Source organism: Loxodonta africana, chromosome 4 (assembly GCF_030014295.1).
Source record: "Loxodonta africana isolate mLoxAfr1 chromosome 4, mLoxAfr1.hap2, whole genome shotgun sequence".
NCBI classification, from domain to species: Eukaryota; Metazoa; Chordata; class Mammalia; order Proboscidea; family Elephantidae; genus Loxodonta; species Loxodonta africana.
Genome location: NC_087345.1, coordinates 162,106,714 through 162,132,561, shown reverse-complemented (window position 1 = coordinate 162,132,561; position 25,848 = coordinate 162,106,714). Strand labels below are relative to the sequence as shown.

At 36.4% G+C, this 25,848-nt stretch overlaps 2 protein-coding genes across 3 annotated transcripts in view; both read left to right on the top strand.

The window, feature by feature from the left end:
* The window catches only part of LOC135231273 (LIM zinc-binding domain-containing Nebulette), a 429,820-nt gene that overhangs the window by 342,614 nt on the left and 61,358 nt on the right, over positions 1-25,848 (top strand). The gene's annotated exons all lie outside the window — the stretch shown is intronic.
* Positions 1-25,848, top strand: part of LOC100670710 (nebulette) — a 90,018-nt gene that overhangs the window by 31,206 nt on the left and 32,964 nt on the right. The window contains exons 6-11 of the mRNA XM_064283219.1: positions 2,169-2,270; positions 3,586-3,687; positions 14,052-14,165; positions 16,869-16,973; positions 22,823-22,927; positions 24,792-24,899. Coding sequence (XP_064139289.1) covers positions 2,169-2,270; positions 3,586-3,687; positions 14,052-14,165; positions 16,869-16,973; positions 22,823-22,927; positions 24,792-24,899 — 636 coding nt within the window. The remainder of the gene's footprint in view (positions 1-2,168; positions 2,271-3,585; positions 3,688-14,051; positions 14,166-16,868; positions 16,974-22,822; positions 22,928-24,791; positions 24,900-25,848) is intronic.

Below are 25,848 nucleotides of genomic sequence, written 5' to 3'. Positions count from 1 at the left end.
TTAAGCTGTGTTCACTTGGACAGATTGGTGATTATAAGTGTAGTTTAAAAAATAACCTTGGTGTTGAGGTAAATGCAAGTGGTTAAAAGAGTAGCTGGAAGTGTTTGCAAAGGTTCCATTGAAATACAATAATGCCTAGGGAGCCTCTAGAAATATTAATATCATTCTTAGCTCTGATACTAGTTTTGAAAGAAGAAAGAACTACAGGTTGAAAGGAAAATAACAAGGTATAGGGGTATTGTATAGAACACTGGCTTGTAGCAGTCAACTGGGAAATCCATTAGAATGCAGATTCTTGAGTCCCATTCACAGAAATTCTGTTATAGAAGGTCAGGGATGGACCTCGGGAATCTAAATTTCGAAGAAGTACCCCCAAATGATACTATGGCAGAAAGTTTGCATCAACATTAGAAATACTTGTTTTTGTACAAAAGGTGCATCTTATACAACTGTCCAATCATACGTTTCTGTGTTCCTTTCTATGCTTTGAAAAAATGAAGCTAGTTTTTTTTTTAATTGTGGTAAAATACATGTAATAAAACATTTGCCAGTTCAACAATTTTCACATGTATAGTTCAGTGAAGGAGCCCTGGTGGACCAATGGTTAAGCATTGGGCTGCTGACAAAAAGGTCAGCAGTTTGAACCCACCAGCCACTCTGCAGAAGAAAGATGTGACAGTTTGCTTCTTTAAAGATTGACAGCCTTGGCAACCTTTGGGGCAAGGCTGTAAATTATTGGGGCAGTTCTTCTGTGTCCTATAAGGTTGTTATGAATTGACTCAACAGCAATGGAGATTGTTTTCCCCCCCAATAATTTAGTGTCATTGATTAAATGCATCATGCTCTGAAGCCAGGTTTTTAAAATGACCATTTCCACGCACTTTGTGTTGTAACTTTAATGGAATATAACGTAACAGACAAGTTGGCCAAGCCTCTGGTAATACTGCCAAATGAAATTGCATCTAGAAAATAGCTAGATATTGCCTCAGCTCATGACTAATCTCAGATAGTAGAGAAGAAATGGATGCACTGGTGAGATGTTGACCATTGGATGTTAAATAAGTTCACTTTGGTCTCTCCTCCCACTTACCACTCAAGTTAATCTAAATGACCATTGTGATTAAAGTACATTTGGCAAATTTTTATATATTTTTCCCTTTAAATCCCTGTTTTTGCTACACTTTGGTTTGATTATGCCTAACATGCATTCAGAGCCCTGGTGGTGCCAGCAGTTAAGTGTTTGGTTGCTAACCAAAAGGTCAGCAGTTTGAATTCACCAGCTGTTCCTTGGAAACCCTATGGGTCAGTTCTACTCTGTCCTGTAGGGTCGCTATGAGTTGGAATTGACTCAATGGCCAAGAGTTTGGTTTTTGGTTTTAACATGCAATCAGACAAAGAATGTTCCTTAATGTAATTGCTTTTATTTTGGGAGAATCATGTCCTTCCAAAAACTATCAGTACCCACGACTAGGCCTCCTAAATGTGACCTTCTGTAGAGTCCAGTCAGAAAACGGAGAAGGGTGTAGTTGAGAGGGTGAGAGATGTAACATTATAGCATGTTACTCCCTCCTCTTAACGCATTGCTGTCGAGCTGATTCCGACTCATAGCGACCCTATAGGACAGAGTAGAACTGCCCCATAGAGTTTCTAAGGAGCACCTGTTGGATTCGAACTGCTGAACTTTTGGTTAGCAGCTGTAGCACTTAACCACTACGCCACCAGGGTTTCCTCTCTCCTCTTTGGAAGTAATTTTCTATATTTGTGCATGGGGACTTACCCTGCGTTCAGTGGGGATGGAGAATGTGTGATGACAAAGTTGAAGTCCTTGGTGAAGATATTCTCTATGTGATACACAAACACACTTGTACAAAAAGATGTGTAAGAAGGTGCTATATGTAAAAGCCTTTAAGATTCGTTTTGTGCTGAGGTCTTGGCCTTCAGCTCAAATGTAATAATGTCGGTAGGTCTTAGGTGTAGTACAGAGAGTTAACGTATCTATCCAAATAATGTTATACGTAAAAACTTAAACAACTTAAGATGAATATGCTTTCTAATTGATGATCATGTCAAGGATAAATCATTTTATGGATATTAAGACTAATAGCAATTTGAAATTACTAATTTCTTTCTTTTTCTTTTTTTTAAATCAAAATGGTCTCTTTGATCAGATTTCTTACCGAAAAGATATGCGGGACACCCACATGTATAGCGCGGAACTTGATAGACCAGATATCAAGATGGCAACCCAGATATCCAAGATCATAAGCAATGTAATTTCTCTTTCCTAATCTTGAATAGAAAAGATTTCCTGTTTTTGTAGGAGGCAAAGCAGGGGTTTGGTAGTTGGGTGGTTATTTTAATTAGTGTGGTTAATTAATTGGAATTAATGACATCTCAATTTTTTCTCTGAATTATCTGTTGACTATGTAAATTGCATATGTAGAAATTGCCCGGACTCAACTTGACTATGGTTAATGATATAGTTTTGGAGAAATAAGTATGCTTCAGGTATAGGGTTATAGTCAAGGTTGTCAGTCATCTGGCCCCATTATTATCTCTTACCTCAACTCACCATGTCCCAAAGAAGTTCACTTGTTTCCATCTTGTTGCTGTTGATTGTGGAGATCATCTTTCACTACCACTTACCCTTGCACATTTCCTTCAAGTCATGACTTGCTTTTATCTTCTCTAAGACACCCTTGTTACTTATAATACTACGTTACTTTAATGTAAAGGGGTCCTGGTGGTACAACAGTTAAGCGTTTCGTTGCTAACTGAAAGGTTGGTGGGTAGAGCCCGCCCAGCAGCTCTGTGAGAGAAAGACCTGGTGATTTGCTCTCCTGAAGTTTACAGCCTAGAAAACCCTATGGGGCAGTTCTACTCTGTCATCTGAGGTACCTATGGGTTGAAATTGACTCAGTGGCACCTAAAAAAAAAAATAAACCTGTTGCCACAGAGTCGATTCTGACTCATAGCGACCCTATAGGACAGAGTAAAACTGCCGCGTAGGGTTTCCAAGGAGTGTCTGGTGGATTTGAACTGCTGACCCTTTGGTTAGCAGCCGAGCTCTTAACCGCTACACCACCAGGGCTCCAAATATAAATAAAACCCTGGTTAAAAACGAAAATCTAATTTGAGCCAAATATTTGAGTCATGTAAGTTAAACTCAACCTTAAAAATTATTATATTACTAAACTCGACTACAGGTTAATCAGGCATGGTCAGAGCAGTTCTTGGGAATAAACAAAGTTATAAAAGCTATCTATATGCAAAATACCAGGTCTCAATTATCCAGACAATTCCCATATTTTCCCCAGTGTTAAACGTATATAAATATAAGAATGTTAATGACTGGGCACATGAACTCTAAATTAGCAATTATTTTATTATAAGATGTTTAATTCTTTCAAATAAACACACTATAATTCGTGCTTTTAGTAATCAGTGGTTGTTTAGTATTTCTTGAGTTGTAAGGAATATTTTTTGGGGGGTTGAGGGTCTATTATGCTTTATTTTAACTAATGACAATGTGATTTTTCATTGGAAAGTAGAAATATTCAACATTCCTTTATTTTTCCATTTTAGGCAGAATACAAGAAAGGACAAGGAGAAATGAATAAGGAGCCCGCTGTAATTGGAAGACCAGATTTTGAACATGCTGTGGAAGCTTCTAAACTTTCTAGTCAAGTAAGATTGTAGTGGTGATTCCACAATGACTATATTCAGAGATTTTGTTCCTAGAAGCATAGGAAAATAGTATTTCATTTTAGATAATATCTTTAATTGTAAAAAATAAATAAATGCAAAGATACCGTTTCTAAAACCATTTCAGACAGAATTGCAATAATTATAAATTTCAGTAAAGGAAAAAAAGCCTAATTTTAAGCATAAGACAAAGTTTTCTCTGGTCCTAAATTTTAAGCTTTTTCAATGAGTTTGGCCATATTGTCACATTTCTCTGGATTTCTAGAATTCAGCAATAGTCATACCAAATAATTGTGTTTCTGTTATCTCTTTTCCACATGCATACATATACACTCATACATACACATATAAGTTTAAGCTTAGTAATAAAAATATCAGTTTTCCTAAGTTTTAAGTGCTTTACTTAATCACAAAATAAAACTGGGGCGATGAAGATAAAGAAAACTATAAAATATTAACAAGAGCATAAAAACAAGATCTGAAAAAATTAAAAAACTTGTGTTTTTGGCTGAGAGTCTCCATGGCATAGACATCTTAATTATTCCAAAATTAATATACTACTGTCATGTAATTTCAGTTAGAAACCACAGGGTTTTTTTTTTTTTCTTCTTCTTTCTTAATATGGGTAAAATGATCTTAGAGTTTGTATGTATAGGAAATGCCTGAGAATAGCCTTTTGCAAGTATGGAAATGAAGACCAGTGAAGGGGAACTGAAGTTACAAGTTACCAAAACATAATATAAAACTGCTGAAATTAAATCAATATGGAATTGGTATAGTGAGAGATAAAATGATCAGTAGGATAGAATAGGGAATCCTGAGATAGATTCCAGTATGCATAAGAATTTAATAAATGATAAAAGTGTTGGTTCAAATCATTGGGAAACGGTTGGATTATTTAATAAATGGTGCTGACATAACTGGCCATCTATCAGGGTAGGAATAAAATTGGACCCAAATCTTAAACCATATACAAAAATGAATTCCAGATGAATTAAAGACTTGAGTATAAACAATAAAATAATTTAAAAACCTTAAAAGAAAATCCAGGGGACTATCTATACTGTACAAGGACAGCAGAATTTTTCTTAAACAAGACCAGAGACCAGGAAGCTACAAAAGGTTAGGCATATTTTACTATATGAAAATTAAAAACTCTTTCAACGGAAAAAGATAACATTTACAAAGTCAATGAAAATGAGATCAAACAGTAATTCTTATATACTGATAGTGTTTTCAACTTGGACAATATCCAGTCCTTAAGTTGCCAAGTTAATTGAATTACGTTTTAAAATGGAGAGAGATAAATGATGAAAACTATAAAATCTTACTGAAGACCATAAAACGAGATCTGAACAAATGAGAAGACATACTATGCTCTTGGCTGGGGAGTCTTACTATCATGAAAATGTTAATTTTTCCAAAATTAATTAAAAAAAAATTCCATGCATTTTCAATTAGAATCCAAACAGGCTTTTAAAACTTGAAATAAAATTAAGTATTTGAATAAACAAATTAAAGTTTACATGGAAAAGGAAGTGTCTAAGTAGTTTTTTAAAATATGAAAAATGAAAAGCAGTCATCTTATAAATATTTGGGAAATGTTTGTAGTGTGTATGATGAGACTGTTTTAATAATATACAAAAGCTTTTTAAAGTTGAAAAGAAAAAAGGCTAACATGGGCAAATGAGATGAATAGACCATTCATGGAAGAGCAAACCTAAGTAGACAATAAACATATAAAGATACTCAAATTCAGTAGTAGAAAGGGAAGTGCAGGTAAAGTAAACGCAGATTCTCATCTACACCCATCATGTTCTATGTCCTGTTAATGTGGGAAGAGGAGGAAAACAGCGAGGGTTGTGTAGCTAGAAAGGTTTTATGCTGGAACGAGAGTTGAGCTACTAGCTTGGATTCAAAGGGCAAGAAAACCCTGCTCAAGGGGAAGACCCCAAATAAAGATCGGGAATAACAGACGAGGAGAGAGGTTGGACAGCAGAGCCTCCGTAGCTGGGGAAATGGGCCATAAACAGGAACTTGGGAGAAGTTTATATGCTGTGTGATAATAAATGGGTCAGTGTTGTACTGATTTTGACTACGGGCCGTTACTTATTGAGCCGAGCAGGAACAACGTGTTCTATAAAAGAAATAGTAGGAAGCCTCATTCATTGCTGGTGGGATTGTAAAATGGTACAGTTGCTGTTCCTCATGGAATTAAACATAATATTACCGTATGACCCAGAAATTCCACTCCTAGGTAAAACCAAAACCATACCTGTTGCCGTCGAGTCAATTCCAACTCGTAGCAACCCCACAGGACAGAGTAGAATTGTCCCATAGAGTTTCCAAAGAGCAGCTGATGGAATCAAACTGCCGACCTCTTTGTTAGCAGCAGTAGCACTTAACCAGGGTTTCCAATCCTAGATATAAGCCCTAAATAACTGAAATGCAAACAGAGACTCATACACCAATATTCATTACAGCACTATTAACAACCAAAAGGTGGAAACAACCTAAATGCCCATCAACAGATAAATGGATAAACAAAATATGTTACATACATAGAGTAGAGTATTACTCTGCCGAAAAGAGAAACGTCCTGGTACATGCTACCTGTTAACACGCTGAGTGGAATACGTTCATCACAAAAGGACAAGTATTAAATGATCCCACTTAAATGAAATCTAGAATAGGTAAGTGTATAGAGACCAAAGTTTATTAATGGTTCTCAGGGGCAGGAGGAAAGGGAAAAGGAGCAGTCATTGCCTAGGGGACATTGAGTCTCTGTTAAGGGTGATGGACAAATTTGGAAACGGATGGTGGTGATGGTTGAAGAGCAAGATGAATGTGATTAATGTCACTGAATCGTACAGTAAAAATGTGCTCTAGTCAACATTTACGATGAAGTCATGCACAGAGCGGGGCCTTTGGATTCACCTGTCACAGTCCTTTTTCAGAGTCCTTAGAAGACACTTTTGATATCTGACTCTTCCTTTTTTTTTTCCTTTTCAAATTCAGTCACCAAAATCTTACAAGAGCTTTTAGGCAGAATTTTTTTTTTTTTAATCTCAAATTATTTAGCAAGTGAATGATCAGATGTTCAAGCAGATTGTAATTTGCAAGTTACGTTATATCTATAATTTTTTTTAATGGCATCCTTCCTGATCTCACAGTGTATAAACTCATCAGAAAAGAGGAATACTGAGCCGATGAATAAATAGAGCTTCTGGAACAAATTCGGTGTGTTCCATTTGTATTGTCAGGTGTACTAACTAGAAACCAGGGCAGAAACTGTAGTTTTTTAGTTTTCATTGATGACTTTGAAGATCATGTATTCTCTTACTCTTAAACCAGTGACAGACTGTGAGTACAGGTACACTCAAAGGCAAAAAAATAAATAGAAAAAAAAATGATTTAAGAATGCAATAAACAGGAAAACTGGGGGCGGGATGCAGGGAGAAAAGAGCAGGATAGCACCAGGTGGATTGTTAGGAGAGAAGGCAATGCCAAGGCCATGATCACAGTCTGTGTTGATAAGAGAGCCCTGAAGAGCAGACAGAACGAGAGACTGAGTGCACAGAATTCTCACTTTTTACCTGTAACTTAGCTTTATGGGATTGCAAAGGTAATGGAAACACATACAAACCCTTCTTAGCTTAACTTGTATAATAGCTTTGTTCCCGTAACTGCAACTTCCCCTTTTAAAATTTGGGAGGTATAGAAAATAATGGTCAGGTAATTAAACAAAAATTTAACAACAAAAAATAAAATCTCACATGTTGAGATAGAGATTGGCGCATTTAATACTATCTCAAGTGTAAGTATAGTAACTGTTGAAGTCATCAGCTTAAAAGATTCTTATAAGAGTGGATAGTTGGTTAATGTATTCATATATCATCTTAGTTTATTACTTGGAATTTGCCTACATTAGTGATGAATAGAATTCTTTGTTTAGTTTTATAATATTGAGGGAAACCAGTATGTTGATAATAATTAGTATTTTTTTTCTAAAATTACATTTGCTATATTGATAAGAATAGGTTTTAAATTTAAAAACTACATTTAAATTGTGGTAAAAATTTGATAATAAACATTGTCCTTAAATTTTAAGGAGTATTAATTGACTTGGAGAATCTCCCATTCTCCATTCCTGGCAAGCACTCCATCTGCCAGCCTCCTCATACCCAAGTATCAGCTTAAATATCACATCCCTGAATTGCCAATTTAAGTCGTGTCTCTTTTCTCCCCTTTATCTCTGTTCTTTTTCTTTATAGCTCTTAACACAATTTGTAGTAGTCATATACATATGCACATGTGTGTTTTAGATACCTACTTCACTAATCACGCTGCATGCTCCATGGGGACAGGGTTTATTTGTGTGTAATCTCTGCAGAATGGCAGAGATTAGGCCTTCAACAAATATCTATATGTCCATGTATTTATATATATGTATATTACATATGTGTGGTTAGGTGCTGTCAAGTTTGTTCCAACTCTGAGCGACCCTAAGTACAACAGAACAAAACACTGCCTGGCCCTCCGCCGTCCTCACAATCGTTGCTATATTTGAGCCCATTGTTGCAGCCACATTTCATTGAGGGTCTTCCTCTTTTTTGCTGACCCTCTACTTTACTGACCAAGATGTCCTTTTCCAGGGACTGGTCTCTCCTGATAACATGCCCAAAGCATGTGAAACAAAGTCTCGCCATCCTTGCTTCTAAGGAGCATTCTGGCTGTACTTCTTCGGAGACAGATTTGTTCTTTCTTCTGGTAGTCCATGATATATTCAACATTCTTTGCCAACACCATAATTTAAACACATCAGTTCTTCTTCGGTCTTTCTTATTCATTGTCCAGCTTTTGCACACATATGAGGCGATTGAAAATACCATGGCTTGGGAGAGGTGCGCCTTAGTCCTCAAACTGACATCTTTGCTTTTTAATACATTAAAGCGGTCTATATATAGATAGAGATATTAAACTTTCACGAAATCCTTAACATTTGGTCCAAAGTCAGTAAGATGTTATTTTGTTATGAAGATAAGAGTAGAGATACTGTTATGTATAAAATTTGGACTTTAAAAATTAGAGTTTATGCTGAATTCTAAATTTAAAATATCTGTTTATACTATATTGACAGCTTTTAATTCAATTTCTCCCAAAAGTCAGAGGGAATTGATACCTAGAGATATATGATAGTGTGCTATTTGTTTACTTTTAATTTTTACTAATAATTAAGATACAGCAATCATATTTTCCATTTTTTCCCTAACATTGATTTACATGGCTCTGATGAAAAGTTTTAGTTCAGGGCCTGTGTTTTTACTGCCTTTGCTGGCTCTTTGTGAGTCTGAGGTCGAGGTGACGTTGTGAAGCCCAGCACTCCTCTTGGCAGAAGTTTTGAATTACTGGATTTAGAAGTCAGGTTTTGGATATTTGAGACACTGCTGTCTGTAGTGATGTGGCTATGATGAGCTAGTCCTGTCATTGTGGCATAAAAGTTCCTTTGTTTTGTCCAGGTGTGGTCCTCTGAAAGCCCTGTTAATCTGTTAATATTCTTTAGAAAACTTTTAGACATTTGATCCTATATACCTACCCTGTATTAAAAAAAAAAAAAAAAACTGGCAGGCATCAGGACTTTTAGGTATGATATTCATAATTCATGAAGTCAGTCATATAGATCAAGTAACCTTTTGTTTGTTTCTAAAATAATTGATTTATTTGTAAGAGGTAGCATCATGTCTTAAAACCACAGAAAAATCACCTAACACCTGTTTCTCGCTTTCTCAAATGGTCTTAAAACTGGAAAGGAGATACTTTGTTCCTGGTTGGGTCTCCAGCCTTAAAAAAAAAAAAAAAAAATTAGGGAAGAACATTTCTGTGGTCTCTCAGGAGACGTGAGGTGTTCTTGAGGAGGCAGATACTCAGATGTTCTCAACTGTAGGTTGAAAATAAGATGTTGTGTGTGTATGTATACCTAGTGAAGCAGTCAGAAGGTGGGAGATGTGACCTATTTAAACCATATGGTTATTTTCTAGTTGATTTATGTGAAAACCTTACTGATAAATATAGGTAAGAACCGATTGGGTGTCAGTGCCTGGAAAATGCTTGGTTTATATAATGCAATTATTTTACTTTATGGTTAGTTAATGAGAGAAACTCTTCTGCTTGTTTCTTGGGCATCTTTTGAATCAAATCATGTCAGTACTGAAGGTTAGATTAACACAAATTTCGTAACACTTTCCTTATTATTACATCCAATGTAAGTATACAAATGACAGATATACTCTTAAATAATGAATCTCACACTCAACAGAAATAACCTGGAGAAAGGTTAGACGGTGTTTTAAAATTCAAATTTTCATGTGTGTAGCTCAATGTATGAAAGTGTTTGAAATCTTAAAAAAAAAAAATTATCAAAATCTATTACAAGAAAAAGTCATAGAATTTGAAGACACCATGGAAGTTGTCTACCTTTCAATGAACATATCCCTTTTTAATATTCTCCCTCCATTTATTCATTCAAACAAAACAGCAACTGTACCAGGTATTATATATTAGGCATTATGCTAGGGCTAAGTACTCAAGGGTGAACAGCACAGACTTGGCCCCTGCCTTCATAATACTTACAGTCTAATGGGGAAGACTAACAGGACAGACTGCTTTACGAATAATTATAGTTGTATGTGATAAGTATGATAGTGTAAACTTGGGTTGCTTTCAAAGTATATCGGCAGTAAACAATTTAGTGTGGGAGCTCAGAGAGGACTTTCCAAAAGAAGCTGCATTTTGGCTAATAACTGCAGGACGCATAGGGATTCATCAGGTGAAAACTGGAGGCGGTAGGAAGAACAAGTTTAAGCATAAGATAGTTCTACCAGTGCGTAGCTCAGCTGGAAGAAAATTTTCATTATAATCAGCAGAAATCTTGTTGACCGTAACTTTTATCCATCCATAAGAAATCTACCTTCTGCAGTAGCACAAATACTGTTTTCCCTTTTTTTTTTTCAAATGGCGTAGTGGTTAAGTGCTTGGCTGCTAACCAAAATATCACTGGTTCAAACCCACTAGCCACCCCACAGGAGAAAGCTATGACAGTCTGCTTCCGTAAAGATTTATAGCCTTGGAAACCCTACGGGGCAGTTCTGCTCTGTTCTATAGGGTCGCTATGAGTTGGAATCAACACTAAGACAGTGGGTTTTTCAAATATTTAATGATAGTTATCATCTGATTCCTAAGTCTCTTCAGTACAGCAGTCTTCACATAGTACCTGACACTTACAAACCAACCATCTGGCGCTGAATCAGTTCTGACTCATGGTGAGCCCGTGTGTTTCAGAGTCGAACTGGGCTCCGTAGGGTTTTCAGTGGCTGATTTTTTGGAAGCACATCACCAGGCCTTCCTTCTGAGGCACCTCTGGGTGGATTTTAACCTCCAAGCTTGTGGTCAACAGCCAAATGTTAACCATTTACACTATCCAGGGACTCCACCTGACACTCAAAAAATGCATTAAATAAGCATTTTTTGAATAAATGAGTGAAGCCCTGTGGGAACTACTATAAAGTGCAATACAGATACAATATATTATTTTTCTCTCTGTTGTTTCTCATTTGCTCTTACTATTGTTTCTCATTTCCTTCTACCTAATAGAAGGACATAGTTCAAATCAATTTAACAATGAGCGGGGTAGTATGTGTTTGATTAATGTGCTCAGCTGCTAACCAAAAGGCTTGAGATTCGAGTCCACCCAGTGTTTGAATCCATACTTGAAGGAGTGTGTTTATATCATCATTCCATGTGCTTGTGTCTACCCTATATTAGGCACTCAACTCCTGCTTGATGTTTAATGTATTAAGGAATGAATGAATCATTACAATGTGGATTGATTATAGTTGTTCAGAATTATATATTTACTTGGATAGAGTAAATGCCAGATTTCATAGTAGATGAGAGTTTGTCATTTTAACTTTCAGGTAACACCTGTTGACCTCTGCTCCTAGTGTAATTGTGCTGGAAACTACAGGTTAGCAAAACAGTCCGATGGGGTGTCTGTACTCAAAGATCATACAATCTTTTTTTGCCATTCAGTTAAAACACAACTAACGCACTCATGGTACCTGAGGTTGGAGAACAGGAATATCTGAAAGAACTTTGACTCCAGCCAGCATCACATAGCTGGATTAATTGATTAGATGTAAGTACTGCCAGCTGGGGGTGTTACCTGCACTGTGGCCATCAACGAGTAAGTGAGAGTATTGGTGAAACGTGAGTCAGGATATCATTGGAGTGGAGGTCAGTTAAGACAAAATCTGCTTTAATTATTGAATGAATTCCCTTGAGGCCCTGAAAAGTTAGGAGAGAAACAAAACCAGTGATTAAAATACAGGAAAATGTGCCATTGGCAGACGGGTGTATGGGTGCAAAGCGAGTAGAATTGTGTACCAGCTAGAGACAGCCTTTGCTTTTGTGCCACCTACTGTGTAAAGTAGGATTCCCTGGGTGGAGCAAACAGTTAAGCACTCAGCTACTTATTGAAAGGTTGATGGTTTGGATCCACCAAGGTGCCCTGGAAGAAAGGTCTGGTGATGTGTTTCCAAAAATCAGCCATTGAAATCCTGTGTAGTGGGGTTCTAGTCTGAAACACATGGGTTCGCCATGAGTTGGAGTCGACTCAATGGGAATTGTGGTTTTTTTTTTGTAAAGTTGTGAAGAAGATCTAGATTTATTCCGTCTGTGATACTGTCCCTGACAAGACAAAAAATAATTTTAAAAAGTCAGACTTTTCCTTTAGAGAGGCCTTTCCAATTAATTAGAATAAATGAGCTTTTGCTAGAATTTGTAAAGCAATGTTAATATCAGAAAGTGATGATCAAATGAAATCACACAGAAAATACTTCCTATAAACTCTCTTGAAATATTTTTCAAGTGTTGTATTCTCACCAAGATTTTCATAGCTCCCTTCAGTACCAGGCACATGTCCCCTGATACAGGCTCAATTAGAATGGATAATGTGAGCCATCTCCCAATTGCTAATTTTATTTTTTTCTTATTGTGAAAATATAGATAACACACTTGTCAATTCAACATTTTTCATGCGTACAATTCAGTGACACCAGTTTACATCAGTCATACGTGCAGCCATCACCAATATCTATTGCCAATTTTTCCATTACTAGACACGCAAACTCAATTGCTTTTGTATAAAAGCTTATGCAAAGCAGAGCCTTAAGATGTATGAATAAAAGTGTATTATGAGAATGTTGCAAGAAAACAAAATATTGTAAGAATTATAATACTGTAAAAGTATAAGAGAACAAAGCTTACTTTTTTTCATTGAGGTCTCTGCATTCTTCCCTGAGTATAGCAATTAAAGGGGTGGTGGGATGTAGGAGCTAGATATTTTTCAGTGTGTAAATAACTTGTATTTATATCCTGATTAGTTATCACAACATGCATCTGTCTATTTCTTTACTGATGGGGACAACAGTTCTTCAGGGTAAGCTGGTAGTCCTTTCTTTGATCGCCCTAAAGCTACTTGAGAAAAAAGAAGAACAATTCATAGTGAATACTGGAGAAGGTTCAGCTGGTGAATACAACCACAGAGTTAGAGCAGAGGAATAAAATGACGCTAAACAGACCTAGAAAATTTCAGAAAATTTAACCCCTAAAAATAAAATTTCAAACAAACATGTGATAAGGGAAATAACAAAACAAAACAAAAAAATATGATATAATCCACGTCCCCTTCTTTATTTGGAGTAATTTCTTTAGGAAAATGCATATTTAAATTTCAGGGCCTAGAGCCTCTTTCTAACTGTGGTAGACTTTAAGAGATTTGAGGTCTCAATTTTCTAATTGATTATAGATTATAGGAATGCAGAAATGAAAACCGACATTTAAAATTCTTGATATTTTAGTGCATAACTCTTTTTAATGGGATTTGGGTTCATGCCTAATTGCATTTATGATCAATGTTCAAGTATAGTTTTGCTTTTTTTTTTTTAATTTTACGCCCAATTAAGCCCTATAGGGGAAATAATACCAGGCATTTAAGCTTTACTGCCACTTCACCTTTAAGATAGCTTTTATCTGATCGGAAACCCTGGTTGCGTAGTGGTTAAGTGCTATAGCTGCTAACCAAAGGGGTCGGCAGTTCGAATCCGCCAGGCACTCCTTGGAAACTCTATGGGGCAGTTCTACTCTGTCCTATAGGGTCGCCGTGAGTCAGAATTGACTTGACGGCACTGGGTTTGGTTTTATTTTATCGAATTAAAATTCAGATGTGTTACTTTTAAAGCTTAAAGATAAATGTGCTATTAAATTTACCTTTTTTTTTTTGATAACAGGTTAAATACAAAGAGAAATTTGATAATGAAATGAAGGACAAGAAACATCATTATAATCCTCTTGAAAGTGCTTCTTTTAGGCAAAGTCAGTTTGCTGCCACACTAGCCAGTAACGTAAGTTACTTTGTGTCTTATCACTTGTAATTGATAGAAAATTATTTTCAGTTTCTTTTGATTCTTATTTTCTCAGGATGGCTGCTTTGTAATTACTGATAGTTAATCAAGATCAAAAAGGAGCCCTGGTAATGCAGTGGTTAAGCGCTTGGCTGCTAACTGAAAGGTTGACAGTTCAAACCCACCGACCTCTCCATGGGAGAAAGATGTGGCAGTCTGCTGCTATAAAGATTGCAGGCTTGGAAACCCAATGGGGCAGTTCTACCCTGTCATATAGGGTTACTATGAGTTGGAACCACCTTGATGGCAGAGTGCTTTAATCAAGACCACGTAATTTCCAAGTAATTTGTAATTGGAAACACTGATGCATATTTCCCCAGAGCTTTTAAAAAAATGTTGTATTGTTATTTACTATTAATGGTAACCCAAAAAACCCAAACCCGTGCCCTTGAGTCGATTCCAACTCATAGTGACCCCATAAGACAGAGTAGAACTGCCCTACAGGATTTTCAAGGAGTAGCTGGTGGATTCAAACTGCCAACATTTCGGTTAGCAGCCAAGCTCTTAACTGCTGTGCCACCAGGGCTCCATTATTAATGGTACTGATTACTTAATTAGTTCATAAGTAGAAATAGTATTGCTAAGAAAATTATTATATCTGATCAAGAGTAGAAATAGATTGTAGAGTTTTACAGAAAAGGAGTATGTATTATTGTAAATAAGGACTAGCACGATTGTTAACTCCTGTAATTATGCCCATAAACCAAAGCAAACCCCTTGCCATCAAGTTGATTCTGACTCACAGCGACCCTATAGAACACAGTAGAGCTGCCCCACATGGTATTCATGGAGTGACTGGTGGATTTAAACTGCCGACCTCTTGGTTAGCAGCAGAGCTCTTAACCACTGTGTCACCAGTGCTCCAATTATGGCCATGAAATGGGTTTATTATAAAGTACTACCTGGCATGTGGTAGTTTATCATAAAGAATTTTTCAGAAATTATAATAGATTACAATTTCTTTTTTATTGCTATGGAAATGCTGTGAAATACTTCTTCATTTGATTTCTTTTCTCTTTTTAAAATAACCAAATTTCATTTTACAAGAAAAAAAATGCTTCAAGCCCTTATTACAATTAGGCAGAGTATAAACACATATATGGAGAAAAGTGATCACTTTGCTGTAACTGAAGGATATATGTAGTGTAACTTTTTAAGTATTGAAATTAAATAGTGTTGAACTGTTAGTTTGTTAAATCATCTAAACCCTTCAACTCCTGTCATATCCTTGGGAATTAATGTATTTTACTTTCATTAATGTTGAGGAGACATTGTTAATTGTGTTGAATAGCCAACTTTTGTTTTGTTTCCAGCAATTGAAATGGGTATTTCTGTCTTTTAGGACTGCTAGAATTATCATGGAAACCCTGGTGGCGTAGTGGCTAAGTGCTACAGCTGCTAACTCAAAGGTTGGCAGTTCAAATCCGCCAGGCGCTCCTTGGAAACTACGCGGCAGCTCTACTCTGTTGTATAGGGTTGCTATGAGTCGGAATCGACTCAACGGAACTGGGTTTTTGGGTCTGGGTAGAGCTATCATAACGGTTTATTTTAGTTTTTTGTAAAAATGTAAAGAAATTAGAGATGAAATATACTTACTAAACTTAGAGTATTGTATTAACAGCTCAAAATTTAGAATCAGATTGCTTGAATTTGAATTCTACTTTACAACTTAATATTGTACATTCACCTTTCCATGCCTCATTCTCTTCATCTGTAAAATGGGTATACTTAACATACTTAATTCCTGTGGTTGTTGTGGAAGTTACTTAATACATGTAAAGTGCTTAGAAAAGTGTCTAGTGCATAGTACGTGCTTGATATGTTTGCAGTCATTAATATTTCATGACGGTTATTATTAGTATTTCCAAAGCAGTTGCTAAGGGAAAAAAAGCTTTGTATTTCAAGAGGATGAAAAACCCCACAAGCCCTAAAATCACCGCAAAATGTAACTGAAATATTGTATTCTAAGGACTAAAGTTAGTATTCCCTTTACTTTTGGAAAGCAGAGATTCTGATAAAATTCCTTGATTCTCTTAACATCGTTCTTTCTGAATATGTAAACGGGATTATCAAAATATTTTTTAATTACTTGATTTTGTTAACATCATCCTTTCTGAATATGTAAAAGGGATTATCAAAATATTTTTAAGTCCCTGGAAATAAAAAAAACTTTTTTTTTTTTTTTTAAAACTCATTCAGTAGTAAATGAGCACCACCTAGTGGCTACCAGGAAATTCATTCTTCAATTTCATAGCGACCCTATTGGTTTATAGGATAGAGGAGACAAGGAGGAGCTGGTGGATTTGAACTGCCGACCTTTTGGTTAGCAACCAAACGCTTAACCATTGTGCCGCCAGGGCTCCCAAAATAGTACCTTAAAACCAAACCTATTGCTGTTGAGTCGATTTCAACTCATAACGACCCTATATAGGGCAGAGTAGAGCTGCCCCATATGATTTCCAAGGAGCACCTGGTGGATTTGAACTGCTGACCTTTTTGGTTAGCAGATGTAGCTCTTAACCACTACACCGCCAGGGTTTCCAGTACTTTAAGGTATGTTAAATAAAAATAATAACAACAATAAGGCAAAAGCATAATACTTTCTTTTCCGAGATAGCCTTTTGTTTCATGTTCTTTTCATAGGTGAAGTACAAGAAAGACGTTCAAAATACGCACGATCCAGTTTCAGATCTCCCAAATTTGTTGTTTTTAGACCATGCTTTGAAAGCCAGCAAAATGCTCAGCAATGTAAGTGGGTTGTATGGAAACTGCAGATGTGGCTACATGGAGTGAACGTGACCGCTGTGCTCATGACCTTACCTAGCTCCTTAGGAGTGCCTGAGCAGCACGCTCCCTGAATGACTGATTTGTCTAACAGTGGTAATCTCCGTGCATACATTGCACCAAAGTTGCCGCTTTACACAGAACGTTCTTGCTAGCTCTCTACCGTGTCTTGAACAACTAAGCTTGTGTTTGTGCAAGCATTCTGTTTCTCTTTCTTCTTGCCCATCCTACATCCTTATTAGATTGAAGTCCCTTGAAGGTCAGCCTCTGAAGTTGAGGATCTTTTATTTTATGCAGGTCAGAGCAGCATGTCTGGTATTCAGTAGGCCTTCAGTAAATTAAAAATGGTCTTAGCCTAAATGTATGTTCTCTGAAAATAAGTCCTCAAGGCATTTATAGTACATTGGAGCTATACTTTTAGTCTTGTGATGGCTTCCATCTTCTCTGTCACTGCACGTAGGAGAGGAGGGTGATTTCTTTTCACTCTGACTAAAATATTTGTGTGCACTGCGCGAGAGGACAGTCTGTCTGAACTCTCATCCCCCAGATGTTGTTTTAACTACTTGGTGCATCTGAAGCCTGACCTTGCTGGCTGTCATATACGATGACACTTGGTCACCTGTGGCTCCACTTTGTACATCTCAGAACACGGTGGTTATGACGGACTATAATTTGACCTTAAATTAGTTCTATGCCTGTTTTAATAATCACTTCCTTACTCATCGTTCATTGAACATCTGCTTTGGATGAGGCACGGGTCAGTTGGAAAAGTAGATCTTGGACAAGGAATGTAAATAAGTGAAAATTCAGTAAAACCTGTGAAAGCTGGAGCCTCTGTAAGATGGAAACCTGTCAGAGAAAGAAAACTAAAATATATTCCACTAATAGAGAGTGATAGAAAAGTGGTAAGACTGCACCTGTCAAGGGCAGAAAACTTGCGAGATCCGGAAGAACAAGGCAGTCCCGCTGAGTTCCAGCTCTCACAGGTTTCACCGTATAGGTAGTCCCCGACTTAAAACAGGATTCCATTCAGACGACTCCGTTGTAACTTGGTTTTGAAGGAAGTCAAATACTTCATTTTTTAAAAATTTTTATTGCCTTTTATTATCAGTATCTTTATAAATCTGATCTGTGAACATCTGAGAATGATAACATCAGCAAGTTACATACTGCAACATTGTATATAGTACATATTACCAAGGATAAGATTACAAAACAAAACAAAAAGCAAATGATAAGAGTGTTTCGTTGTAAGTCGGGGTCTGCCCGTACTTGTCTCTCATAACGGAGTTAAAAATCTGTGGTCAGAACCTGGTTCCCAAATTATTAAATAATGAGATACAGCTTCAGTTCAGTTTGAGAAATGCCTACACTTGGCTTTGATATATTGAAACTTGTGTTCATTATTTTGTAATCCTCCCTTCTCCATCACCACCACTGCCATCCTTCTTGAAATGTATCACGCATGTAAATAATTCATACTTGAGGAGCTTGCTTTTTTATTTATTTTTGATACTGGTCCTTGGCTGAAGCCAGCGTGTCATTCTTTCCAGTCAGTTGGGCAGGGAATGAAGGTTAGAGGACTATTGACAGATCCAGAATTAGCACTCAGTTCTATGACACTTAAATCATGTTGTGCTGCCATTTTAATGTTTATTGCTACACCTCTGAACACATTCCTTTATTCCATGAGTGTCTCTGTTTCAGTTTCATGTTTTTCCCCCAGACCCCTAGGCATGCTTCTAAAACTTGATGTAATTCTGTTCTCTGAGCCCCTTGCTTTCTTCATGTCCAGTCTTCGGCGTCTAGTTTTGATCATTACAGTGACATTTGCCCTTGACTATTGACCATCACAATGATGTTTGCTTTTGACTGTTCCCCATCTATACTGGGGTTAAATTTTCTAGGGCCATGAGGACTTCATATATAAGTAAGTCAATAAAATAGGGTGGTAATTAAAAATTTGGTGGCTGGAAAAATGCATGCTGTTCATAGGTGATATTTCCTTTTAAAATTTTTATTAATTTTTGTTGTTGAGAATATGCACAGCAGAACATACACCAATTCAGTAATTTCTGCATGTACAATTCAGTGACGTTGATGGCATTCTTTGAGTTTCACAACCATTCTCACCCTCCTTTTCTGAATTGTTCCCCCTCCATTAGCATAAGCTCATTGCCCCCTGAGTTTCCGAGTTTCAAGTTGCAGTTGTCAATTTGATCTCATATAGATAGTTCTTAAAAGAACACGATGCTCAAGGCGAATATCCTTTACTAGTTAAGCTAAACTATTATTTGGTTTTAAAAGACTTCAGGGGATATTTTTCATTTAAGATTTAAAAATTTTCTGAGAGCAGTAGTTTCGGAGGTTTATCCAGCCTCTGTGGCTCCAGAAAGTCGGTATTTTCTTTTCAAGGATGTTAACCTGTTTTTTTTTTTTTTTTTTAAATTATTATTATAAAGGTGAAAAAAAAAATCACAAAACAAATTATTTCTATCATATCTTCAAAAGAGAAAACCCAGCAAAGTCATAAGTCATATGTGTATAAAAACACTTTTAAGTCATACAAAAAAAAAAAAATTTTTTTTTTTAAGTCATACAGTACACATTTATTTTATATTTTACCCATGAAGTTTAAATCTTCATCCAAGTGGTGATTTTGTCTAGATCACAGGTTTTTTCCTCCATAGAAAAATGACTAAATAATTATTTCATAGGAGAGAAAGTTTGACTTTAAAAATATATTACTCTGAAATATCCACTTATTCAAGTTGTACAGTAATAATTTGGTACAAATTTATTGTGCATTAAAATTCCCTTCTTTTAGGTTTTAATCTCAAAAGGGTTGGGATTTTGCTGGTATCTAAAGACCACTTGATTTTATTAAAAAATTGCTTGATAAATAGACATCTTCCCAAAGTTAGTGGTTAATTTGTTATAAATGGCTGTTTTTTAAAGATCTCTACATGAATTTGGTATAAATTACAATTCTTTGTATTTTAACTTATTTGTAGAGTGAAATTAGTGCCTTATGAGTCTGTATAGCCAGACTAATTAGATTTTTCAAGAAAAAAAGTTCCTGGCCTTGTTTTAGTTTCTTTTGTAACTTTACGCAAAGTTAAAAACATGTATATTGTGTTACTCTGTGTAACTCCCACTAGGAGGCAACAGAGACTATTATATAGAAAGAAGGACATACTGAAAATTTCTTTGTAGATCTTAGTTCAAATGTCTTTTTAAATTGTACTTTAGATGAAGTTTTATAGAACCAACTAGTTTCTCATCCAACAGCATACACATCGTTCTATGACATTGGTTAACAACCCCACAGCATGTCAGCATTCTCCCTTCTCGACCTTGGGTTCCCTATTACCAGCTTTCCTGTTCACTCCTGCCTTCTAGTCCCTGCCCAGGGCTGGTGCGCCCCTTTAGTCTTGTTTTGTTCCATGGGCCTGTTCAATCTTTGGCTGAAGGGTGAACCTCAGGAGTGACCCCATTACTGAGCTGAAAGGGTATCCAGGGGCCATACTCTCAGGGTTTCTCCAGTCTCTGTTAGGCCAGCAAGTCTGGTCTTCCTTTTTGAGTTAGAATTTTGTTCTACATTTTTCTCCAGCTCTGTCCAGGACCCTCTATTGTGAGCCCTGTCAGAGCAGTAAGTGATGGCACCATTTAGTTGTGATAGACTCAGTCTGGTGGAGGCCGTGGTAGTTGTGGTCCATTAGTCCTTTGGACTAATCTTTCCCTTGTATCTTTAGTTTTCTTCATTCTTCCTTGCTCCTGAAGGGGCGAGACCAGTGGAGCATCCTAGATGACCACTCACAGGCTTTTAAGACTCCAGACGCTACTCACCAAAGTAGAATGTAGAACATATTCTTTATAAACTGTTATGCCAGTTGAGCTGGATGTTCCCAGAGACCATGGTTGCCAGAGCCCTCGGCCCAGCAATTCGGTCCCTCAGGGAGTTTGGATGTGTCTATGGAGCTGCCATTATCTTGCCTTGTACAGGCTGTGCTGGCTTCCCCACTATTGTTGTTTTTTTTTTTTTTTTTAAATAGGATTTTCTGAAATTCTTTGTGACTAAAATAGATAATTGTGTTGGGAACAATATTTATTGACCTTTTCTCAGTATATGCCCATTGTTTCAGACATAATACTCATCTTTATTAGTTATGAATTTTAACTCAGAAATGGAATATGTTATGGTTTGTTACATTTCATTCATGATTATTTTATAAATATATATTATACAATAAATAACTTTTAATCAGATTTTAAAATCTCTGAGTATATTGTTATCCTTTGAGATTATAATTTTAATTTTTTTATTTAATTATTGGAGGAGCTGGAATTTAGAACTTGATCTCTTTAATATGTAAACAAATTTATGACATTTCTGGGCTGCTTTTCTCTCTCACTAAGTTTTGGGGGATGCATATCTTAGGTCCATAATCAACTGAAAGCACTTTGAGGCCAGATTCTGTCTGTGGTCCGCCGCTCTGCCCCGTATGGAACAGCAGTTCTCGTGTGACAGATCACTCTTACCTTCCATCCTTCCCATCCCATGTGTCGAGCCTTCTTCCCATTCCACTCACAGATCCTGGAGCATTGTCTAAGACCCACATAAAAATTTCTTTTTGGGTAGCTCTATCCTGTTCCCTTTCAAATACTGCGTGTATCTCCCTCCATGTATGAAAAGTTGCCATTTTTACCCAAGCCCTCAATGTCTAGTGAGCAACCAGCTTTAGCTGATTAATTCTCTGTAGCTTTGAGTCTTTAGAGTTACCATTTATCTCTAATTTTTTTTTTTTCCAAATAGGCCAAAATAACAAAGTATCTTCAGTGAAGCAATTCATGCCTTCTAGTTGCCTCTTATATTCACAGCCCTACAGCTGCCAAACTTGGCACCTTTATCTATCTCAGTCCCTTCCAAATTCACCTTTTTGTCTGTGTGTCTAAATAGTAAACTTAATCCAATTCATCCATCTTAAAAATTTAATAGATTACTCAATTTCCCTCCTAGGTACCTGCTACTCTTCCTTTTAGGAATATTGGTTGAATTATTTCTCACCCTCTCATTTTCCTTGTGACCCCCTAATCTTTCTCATGGCTGCGACTTTTTATAAAATCTTTTCTTCTCTGCCTCCGGCCTTCCCTTTCCTCTGTTCTTCTTTTCTTTCCTTCCCTTCTTGTGTTGTTGTTGTTAGTCGCTGTGAGTCATTTCTGACTCCTGGTGATTCCAGGTGTTGCAGAGTATAACTGCTCCATAGGATTTTCGAGGCTATTTTTTTTTTTAACCTTTCAGAAGTGGATCGCCAGGCCTGTCTTCTGAGGCACCTCTGGGTGGGTTCAAACTGCCAACCTTTTGGCTAGTAGTTGAATGCTTAACCGTTGGTGCTACCCAAGGACTCCTTCTCTTCTTGTAGATGCCATTAAAAGCATTGCTGTTCTCTGACAGGGGCATGACAAATGGCCTTTATTTCGCCACCTTGCCTATTATCGTGAATCCTATCACTTGCTTTTCTGTTGCCACTGCTTGGTGTTGTGATTATCTTTTAGGTTGTGCATATTGCTAATTGCCCTTTGCCTAGCTTGAGTGTTTTATATGCTGTTCACGTTGACCACATAGAGCTGGTCTGTCTTACATATTCTATTTATCTCCGTCTCAGAAATCTCATATGTGGGCTACTGATAGGTACTTAACAGCCTTGCAGCTCTTTTTGGCTTGTATTTTTCAGTTTGCATTCCTAAGTAGTAATTGCTATGGTCAGTTAGTCTCTTTCACTCTAAATTTATTTTCATGTTCTATATTTTAGCGAGAATATAAAAAGCTTTTTGAGGAAAATAAAGGACTGTATCATTTTGACATGGACGCTACGGAACACCTGCACCATAGAGGCAATGCCACACTCCAGAGCCAGGTATGCAAAGGTAGTGCACACGCCCTCTCAGCCAGGACCTCGGAACCCACCCTAACGCCCACTGCTCACTGTGCTGGACCTCTTAAGTGGAGAATATACAGTGCTCAAAGGAATGTGCACCCTGAGAAAGTTAACAGTGCTCTGGAAAACCTCAAACCCTATTTTCTATATATTATATTTGGTTGGAGGAGCCTGAGCCACATTTCAACATAAAGGCATTTCATAAAATAAGTTACTTCACAGCCAAAAACTTACAATATAGGAATTGATGAAACAGCAGTCAAATTTTATGATGAAAATTAATTTTCCAGTTGCAAGGTTGAATTATAAGTGTTATTAGCAAGGGAAAACAATTTTATCAGTGTATTCTTGGCTAATGACCCTTCCAAGTATAAAATCCTGTGTGCCCACTAAGAAGTTTTTTAAAAATATATTTTTCCAACATACTTTTTGAAGTAGATATCTAATTTTTTATCCCAAATTTAAACAGTTGCAAAAGATGTCATTTCCAGCATCTGTTAAAATAACACTTTACATCACTCTTTTAAATGTATCCTGTGAAACATAAATTCCATAATGATTTGATACCTATTTCATTTGTTTTATAAAATATACAAATCAACTCTCCTTTAACATTTGGAAATTGACATCATTTTTGTTCTTTTCGAACTCATATTTTTATTCCACTTTCCCCACAGAATTTTATCCTAATGTGTTTTTTTTACATTATTATGCTTCACACGCTTTCATTGTTTATTATACTTCTCTGCAACAAAAATAGGAATTTTATAATTTGTTATATTTCCTGTTACCACAAAGTTCAAGTATTGAAAATTTTCTTTTGGATTGAATTAGCATGATTGTTAGTGTACAACTGATCAAATTATTGGATAAATAGTTATTAAACATTAGAATTTTAATGAAAATGCAATTTTCAATGAAATGAAACTTCTCTATGAGTTTAATTAAAACAATGTGACAAAAAGCCTACTGTTCTGGCAGCTTACATATAATTTTATTTTTTGTTATTAAAAAAAAAAAACCCATTGCTGTTGAATCAATTCTGATTCATAGCGTCCCTCCAGGACAGAGTAGAACTACCCCTAAAGGATTTCCAAGGAGTGGCTGGTGGATTCCAACTGCTGATCTTTTTTTTGGTTAGCAGCCGAACTCTTAGCTGCTACATCACCAGGGTTTCCTTTTTATTGGTAGTAGATAGAAGATATCAATCATTTTATAAGCTCAAATAAGATGAAGATTGATTTAATTGAAATAATTCGTGATATATTATTAAATAATGCATAGTGAAACTGAAAGAAATACATAGAAGCTCTGTCCCTGTGTTTTATTTAATGTATATGGAAAAGTTCAACTGCCCCAGAAAATGTTGTCCTCCCCTTTGTCTTACAGAAAGATAATCACACCCAGGGTTTTCTTTCTTGTTTATGATTTTAATAGATATTTGAAGCTTTTCATAGGGATATATCTATATGTCTAACTATATCCACGTTGCTCTATTTATATCTCAAGATAAGCCTGGCTAATTGATAAAATACTTTATGTAAGGCCTACACCAAAAAACCACAAACCCATTGCCGTAGAGTCAACTCTGACTCAGTGCGACCCTAGAACTACACTATTTAGTAGTTCTAAATTATTTTTATCACCTCAGAAAGTTTTTTATATTACCTGCTTGCTTTCTTTGTTTGACATTAACCCTGGGGAACCCAGTGATCGACCTAAAGGGTCAGAATGTTGATTTTAAAAAATAGGATGATTAATTTTGGATGTGTACTTATTTTACTTTGCTCTATTGGTATAAAGTCTTTTGAGATTAATATGTTTTCTACTTTTTTCAATCAAGGTTAAATACAAAGATGAATATGAGAAAAATAAGGGAAAATCCATGCTTGAGTTTGTGGAGACACCATCATATCAAGCTTCAAGGGAGGCTCAAAAGATGCAAAGTGAGGTGGGTCACTTTGGTTTGTTATCAATTGTTTAACACATGGTTGATGTTATTTCACTTGGAAGGAATAATAACGTGGCTTTGAATGCCCAGTGGGTCTGGAGGAAAACACACAGAACTGGGAAGATTCAGGGATCTGCAGCTTAGACCAAGGACACCACTGCTGGGGATCTTGTCCAGGTCATTTGGGTTTCTCTGGCACTGAATTTTTCTCATTTGGAAACTGGGGATGCCAGGCCAGATGAGTTCTTAAAGTTTCTCCCAGCTGTAGTAGTCCATGATTATAAAATTGACGCTTTAGGTTGTGTCAATGTAAAACTGTGAGTAGATAAAAACTAGAAAGAATGAAGAGCTGGGTATTTTTTGTTCTTTTTTTTTTTTTTTTGCAGAGATAGTAGAACTAACATTTAGCAAATATGTATCCTGTGCTAGGTGATATGCTAAGTATAAGTACTTCATATATGTCAGCTCATTTAGTTGTCAAAATGGTAATACTAGGTAGTTGTCATCCCTAAATTTATAAATATGTCTACTGAAATCAAGTGTCATACCTACAATTACATATTCGGTAAATGCAAGTGTTGTAGGTCCTGGTCAAAATTATGAATTGCTTCCTTTTCTCTGTTAGATTATTTAGTTGATTCCTTCCCCTATCCCCTCATCCCCCAATAAACAGTGACATAGAAGTTTTAAAACATCAAGGGCAGAGATTGTTAGGAGTATTTCCTACTTAACCATTTGGTTTTCTACTTAAAATAATGCGAAGTGACATCCAGCTGCTCCCCACACTGGTTTTTCTTTATCTCAGTGAGATTTATTTATTTATTTATTCCTACTTTGTTGGAGGTTGGTTTTGTCTGCAGCCCCCATCCAAATTCTGTGGGTAGAATGGGCTATCACTTCGAAAGGACAAAAATAGCAGGCAGTAGTATCAGTTGTCTATGTACATGCT